Source organism: Sinocyclocheilus rhinocerous, unplaced genomic scaffold (assembly GCF_001515625.1).
Source record: "Sinocyclocheilus rhinocerous isolate Xijiao unplaced genomic scaffold, SAMN03320098_v1.1 scaffold28, whole genome shotgun sequence".
Classification (NCBI taxonomy): Eukaryota; Metazoa; Chordata; class Actinopteri; order Cypriniformes; family Cyprinidae; genus Sinocyclocheilus; species Sinocyclocheilus rhinocerous.
The window spans coordinates 909429-916208 of NW_015652416.1; the positions used below are offsets into that span (position 1 = coordinate 909429).

General features: G+C 40.0%; 1 protein-coding gene across 1 annotated transcript in view; it reads right to left on the reverse strand.

The window, feature by feature from the left end:
* Positions 1–2656: 2656 nt before the first annotated feature.
* Positions 2657–6780, reverse strand: part of LOC107714920 (von Willebrand factor A domain-containing protein 5B1-like) — a 40894-nt gene continuing 36770 nt past the window's right edge. The window contains exons 19-21 of the mRNA XM_016520919.1: positions 6233–6302; positions 5009–5135; positions 2657–3617 (exon numbers count right to left, since the gene is read on the reverse strand). Of these exons, the coding sequence (XP_016376405.1) occupies positions 2934–3617; positions 5009–5135; positions 6233–6302 (881 nt within the window). The 3' untranslated portion in view covers positions 2657–2933. The remainder of the gene's footprint in view (positions 3618–5008; positions 5136–6232; positions 6303–6780) is intronic.

Below are 6780 nucleotides of genomic sequence, written 5' to 3' on the forward strand. Positions count from 1 at the left end.
ATCTTCGTTCATCTTCGGAACACAAATTAAGATTTGATGAAATCCAAGAGCTCTCTGACCCTGCATAGACAGCAATACAACTGAAATGTTCCCAGACCCAGAAACGTGCAAAGAAAACAAATGTAATGACTTTATTCAACAATTCTTCTCCTCCAAATCACGCCATTATCAAGAGTACCACGACGCATGTGTGTGCTTTCCTCTGCACATAAACAAGGCTCAGAGGTACATGTGATTTGGGGGAGAAGAATTGTTGGATAAAGTTGTTATTTTTGTTTTCATTGCAGACAAAAAGTATTCTCACAGCTTTGTAAAATTATGTTTGTACCACTGATGTCACTTGGACTGTTTTACCATTGTCCTTACTACGTTTCTGGGTCTGGGAACATTTCAGTTGTGTTGCTGTCTATGCAGGGCCAGAAAGCTCTCGGATTTTATCAAGTATATCTTAATTTGTGTTCCGAAGATGAACGAAGGTCTTACGGGTTTGGAACAACATGACGTGAGTAATTAAGGACAGAACTTAAGCATATAGCATTAGTTCTGGCAGGTCACGTGAGTCAAGCTTGCATCGGCTGACTCAACTGATCACATCTAGCTATAGGAATACGACACCTATCACGACATTCCTATATAAGCTCTATTCAGTATTATTCAGCAGCTTTTTCACTTGCTCAGGAGCAAATTACCCTCCTCCATCCCCAACTCCTCCTTTCACCACAGTCAGGACTTGGCTTTCTGCTATTCCTCGTTTATTCAGACTCCTTTTATCTTGAATAATGTGTTACACTTATCATTAAGTGCATTAATGATATCTGCTTTGTTCTGTTCTGTTTACCATACAGTAAGGGGGTTATTATTGCTGCTCTCCCTGCTCATTCATGACAGGCTGCATGGATGGGCAGGGAGTTTTTGCCCAGAACAGAACCATACCGCCAAACTAAACTGTATGCTAAGTGTCAATCATTTTGACGATAGTGGTCCTGACGGAATTTTCATTTTTGGGTGAACTATCCCTTTAAACACAGATAATTATGTCTCAAGTGAACAAACAGTTGGGAAAGTAATCGAATGTTTGTCAGTATATTCGATAAATGAACACACTGACAGGGACCCCCAAAGTTTTGCTTAGGGCCCTCAGAAGTCTAGGACCGGCACACACTGCATACATTAATTATTTTATAGAAAAATCATTTTAAAACGTAAGTATCCAAAATGATACAACAGTCTTTTGAGAAAGGTGTTGGTATTTGTTCATTCATCACTGTATTGCACTGCATATGTTTGCCCCTACAATTAAAACTATAGAGATTTGATCATAAAACTCTTCCATTTAAAAAAAAAAAAAAAAAGATTTTTTTTTATTTCTAGACTATTATTTCATGTGTCAGGCTTCATGGATTCATTGGCAGCACTGTGAATCCAAGAAACACTCTCAGTATTTTAGTATGATGCTAAACATTCAAGATTCAACCATTAGTGTAGTCAAATGTCTTTTAAAATCATTTGGTTCTGGTGTTTTTTAAATAATAGATTGGAAAACATATGGTTCCCAACCCTAATTACAGCCCTCTCACACTTTCTCTCTTTCTCTTTAGCCATCGTGCATTATTAGCATCATCAAAAGCAAGCTATCACAATCCTTTCTTTGATACTGACTTTATGCCTGAAGCCATTTTTACTGCACTGAGTGGTAACTGATATAATTAAATGGTGGCGTACGCTGCAGGACAGACATGACTCATAAAAGAGCGAGATTTCACAAGTAACAAAGAGACACTAGATTTCATTGTTTTGAGCTGCACAAACATGATGACAGCTATAGTTGCCGTGTAATTCCCTGATGAATGCCTGACTAATAGGCTTAAACTTTACAAAGTGTTACTGAGAGAAAGAGAGAGAACAGAGCAGAAACAAGCTGTCGTACAGTTTGTAAATGTGGCAATCTGACAAAAACAGCACCCTTTCTTTCTTGATTTTGAAAGTGTGGTGCAACATCTACTGGCTGCAAAAAGTATTGCCTTTGGTGAGGTTAGAGGCACCACAAAAAGGAAAAAAAGCCCTACAATGCAGCTCCACAACCTGCTACAATACCTATGTTGTCAAAACTGCCAGTCTAAGAAAGTTAATATAATACAGATGAATTTTAAAGGAATAGTTCACCCAAAAATTACAATTCTGTCAGCATTTTTTCACCCTCCTGTCATTCCAAACTGATATGCATTTCTGTCTTCTGCTGAACACAAAGAAAGATCATTATTTTGAAGAATGTGGGTAACCAAACAGCTTTGGGTCCCAGTGACTTCCATATGTTTTTTGTTCATGTTATGGAAGTCAATGGGACCTGAAACCATTTGGTTACCAGCATTTTTCAAAATAACCAGTGTTATTTTAATATCATTGAGATACTATTATAGCTTTTATTAATATTTTGAATTAGTTTTTTATTAATTTAATTCGTTTTACTTTTTTTATTTTCCATTTTCTGTAAAATTTAAATAAAAAATAAAACATAAAAAATTAACTAATATAAAATCCTAATAAAAAACGTAATAATACTGTATATAAGTAATACTAAAATAACACTGAGTTGCATCTATTTCTTACAACTACAACTTTCCTCACAACTGTAAGTAATATTTTAACTTCCTGTAATATTTTTTCAATAGGAGACAGATACAGTCTTTTACAAGTTTGTTACTGCTACAGTAATGCAAGAAAACAAGTTACATATATACTATAGGAAGCTTGCAATACATTGGCGTCTACGTACCTGTGCAGAGTATGTTTCTGGCCTTCGGCGGATGAAATACTGGTACGATTTCTATTCATAAAACTAAAACGAAACCCACAGAATAAATATTAAAACAACTCAAGGCGAGTAAAACCCTCGTTTCGCATAGTTTGAAGTTTTGTCCCTACCCTATCAGGCCTCACACGCTGTTGGGGTTATAGCAGAGCATGTTGAGCTGCAAGTTCTCGTCCCAGTGTCTGAGGATGATGAAGAGTTGATTGGCCGTGGCTTTGACCGACGCCAGGTCTCGGCCCTCTGGGACGATCTGTTCATCTAGCCACATGCTGGCCTTGGCGGCGATCATCTCCCACTCAATGAAATAACTGGCCGAACTGTGTTCCAGCCAGGCCAGAGCAACAGCAGTCGCCCACACCATCCCCTCTGGGTCTTGCACGGCCCTTCGCAGGATCCCGGGCGAACCCGGCAGGGGCGTCTCCGTGATTTCAGACTCAGACCCCCGTCCGCTGTCATACAAAGAGTTGACAGGCGATGGAGGGGCTTCGGTCGACATCGACGAGAAGCCGCTCAACAACGAAGGCTCGCCCTCCATCCGAGGGCTTCGGGCCTGGAATGAGGAAGAAGACGTGCGGGATACCACCTCCTCGAATTCGGAGTTGAAGTCTGAGTCTTTTGGAGGAGGCGAGGAGCCGTGGTGGACCTCCAGACTCTCGGAGCGCCGGGAGCCGGAGTGGGACACGTGAGTAAGGCTGAGTCTGTGGCTGGTGAAGGGCGACGTCCACTTCAGCTTGTCCATGGGCACGTTGATGGCATCACACAAGGCACTGTCCAACATGAACGCCCCACAGGACAGCTGCAATGACACCTGCAACAGGAAGCAGAAACCATAATGTCTACTTAATCAGTGCTCAAACATATAAACAAGCTCAGAGACGGAACTTCAATGAGCCATTTAAGGTCTTTAGGCATTGTCAATTACATTAGCCTTAAAAATACGCTTTACTGATTTTGTTACGCCTCATCACCGTTTACTTTGAGTAATTGCCATGACCAATATAGTTTTCTCAAATAGTACATCTCATTTAACCAGGTTAGGATAGGAATAGTTTTAAGTGAGGAGATGGGGTGATGGAGGGATGCTGGAAAACTGTCAAGGAACAGAGGTAAGTCTGCTGTGTGTATATATACAGTACACCTCTTATCTTGTTAATTGGGTTGATTACTGATTTTGCTCCTCTCGTGTTAATTAGATTAATTATCTGAGCGTGCTCCTCCCGAACTTTCTTAATAAAACATCATTACCATATTTAACTCAGTTAACGCAGGGGCAGGGCTAGGGTTGGCCACCCCACTCACAACTGCATAAAAACGGTGCCATTAAACAAATATTAAAAATATACTATCTTTATGTTGTTTCTACATTCATTTGAAGATTGCATGTGAAATTATTGCAATCGCGATTAATTTCCAAAAAAATGTGCAATTAATTTGTTAATTTTCTAATCGATTGACAGCACTAATATATATGTATATATATAAAACATGCATTAAAAAAGTTAAAGGGGTGGTTGACTGCTTTTTTTCTAGGCTTGATTGTGTTAATGGGGTGCAGTGTAACATGTCTTCATGCTTCGTTTTAAAAAAAAAAACGCCTTATTTTTCATATATTTTACCTTTATTCTATGCCACTGTCTCCATTGTTATTTGAACGGCCGGTTGATTTCCTGTTTCTATGATACCACTTCCTCCTAAATACACAGTGGGCTCAGATTGGTTAGCTGGCCCAGTGTATTGTGATTCGCTAACCGCGTATTGCACGTTGTCCGGAAACGTCATGCCCTTTACCATTACGGGCAATAGTTGCATGTGCTCCAGTGGAAAAGCCGCGCAACATAGCCTCGCCCCCTTTGTTGCGTGTTCCCGGAGGTGGGGTTTATGTTAATTTCAGGGTTTGTGATGTCACCAACCCAGGAAGTAGCTTGTTGTAGTCCCTACCAGTCGTAATTGTAGGCATTAAACAGACTTTTCTTTAAAAGACAATATCTCCGTTTCCATTGAACTTTCAGCGCCGTAACTTTACAGATATTGTTTATGCTCAAACAGCAACATTACACACTAACTAAAGTTAAAAAAGTGAAATCGCAATCAACCACTCCTTTAATAGGGGCAATTTCAATTTCATGTTGACTTCAAATGTATGTTCTACTGAAACCACAGAGCAACAACATCCTGAAAGCAGAATATGGCGACAGAAACCAGAGGGATGTAGTCCTTGTTGTCATTTTCACTCTCTCCCACTGAGTTGCTGATTTTGCTCTGCGACCGGCTCATGAAGCCCCTGGCGGCTTTCGTCAGGAGACGTGTCCTGCTCAGGCTCAGCTTGCTGGAGGCAAAAAGAAACAACACCTTTTACTCCGGTGCCTCACTGTCGTCATTAAATGCACAGACACGTCTAAAGTGCTTTTTCTTGATGAAATCTGCCCCTTCACATCCTTTAATTTGCGGGGTGTGTACACATCCCTGATAGCGCCGCTCCTTACGTTTTGGTCATTAGTTCGGCTGACCTTTCAAGTGACAGCGAGAGGTAAAACTGTGAAAGAGATTCCAGACACGAAAGGGAAGTGTTTATTTTGGGGTCTGGAGTACCATCTATCTTTTGTTTTAAATTTTGTTTTTATGCACTTAAAATATAGGAATTTTAATGGGATTAGGATATAATCCAGGCCGGATTTGAACCAATTAGTTATCAAAGATTAATACATTACATAAACTATTTATTTAGATCATGTAAAACCATTGGTGCATGTCCTAATTAATATTCATTAATATTCATGAGCTAAGCCTATAGTATTCAGTGATACAGTATTCACCCTGCAGTTAATTTACCCTCTGCATATGATGTCAGTGTTTCTTAAAGCCAAGCGCTAATTAAAACTGAAACTGAGTGGTTGTGACTAACATCCTTTAATTTTCACACTTCTTCAGGCTGGAGTATCCTTCACTTCATACTCAAGAAGTTTAGACTAATTTTTTTTAAAGGAAAATGCTAATAGCAAAACCTTTGACGTCAAGAAAGCAAACACTTGCCAGGAGATAATTGTCACACTGATTCATTTAATTGTAACAAAGCATTATATACTTCACAACAAAATATAACAACAAAATGATTACAAAATCGCCTAAATACCTGCGCAAATTTGTCGTATTGTCAGTCTACGCATCTCCTGTCTTTAATTTTTTTTAATGACTAATGAATGTCTGTCTTCTCTGAGAGTTGAACTCATTACATGCACCCAACAGACTACCAAAAGCAATCAAAATGCAAATTCGACTCATGATTTAAAACAATGGCGCAGGAGCGACGCAAACTGCTGAATTATTCATTTGTGTTCTGTGAATTACAGTGTTTTTAATAGTGTAACTTGATTTGTGGATGTTGTTTGCTCTTTCCCCCTTCTCGTTCCCTCTGTCTACACCCACCTGGCGGAGAAAAGGCTCTCGACTGATCTCTGCGAGGGGTCGGAGGTCACCGATGGACTCCTTTGAGAGGCTGAAAGAGAGAGCAGGTTGGATTCTGATGATTTCTATGGCCCAGCACACACACACACAAACAAATACACTGCACTCCAAGGCAAAGAGCACTCAATAAATTTGCCTGTGCTCCTCTAGATCAAATCGAATTAATTAATTCAGCAGCTACAAACTTGAGTGATTAATGCTGCTGTGTTTGCTTGACATGCTTGAACACCTGCAATTCTGTCAGGACCACTATCGTCAAAGATGATTGACAATTAACATACAGTTGGCGGTATGGTTCTGTTCTGGGCAAGAACTCCCTGCGCATCCATGCAGCCTAGCATGGATGAGAGCAGGGAGAGCAGCGATAACCCCCCCAGGGTAAACAGAACAGAACCAACATGAATGTACTGCAGATATCGTTAAAGTTCAATCATTTTATGTACACATTTTAGAATTAGTCTGATTCAAAGGAGAACCAGAAGGCTGAATCCCGACTGACAGAGGAGGAG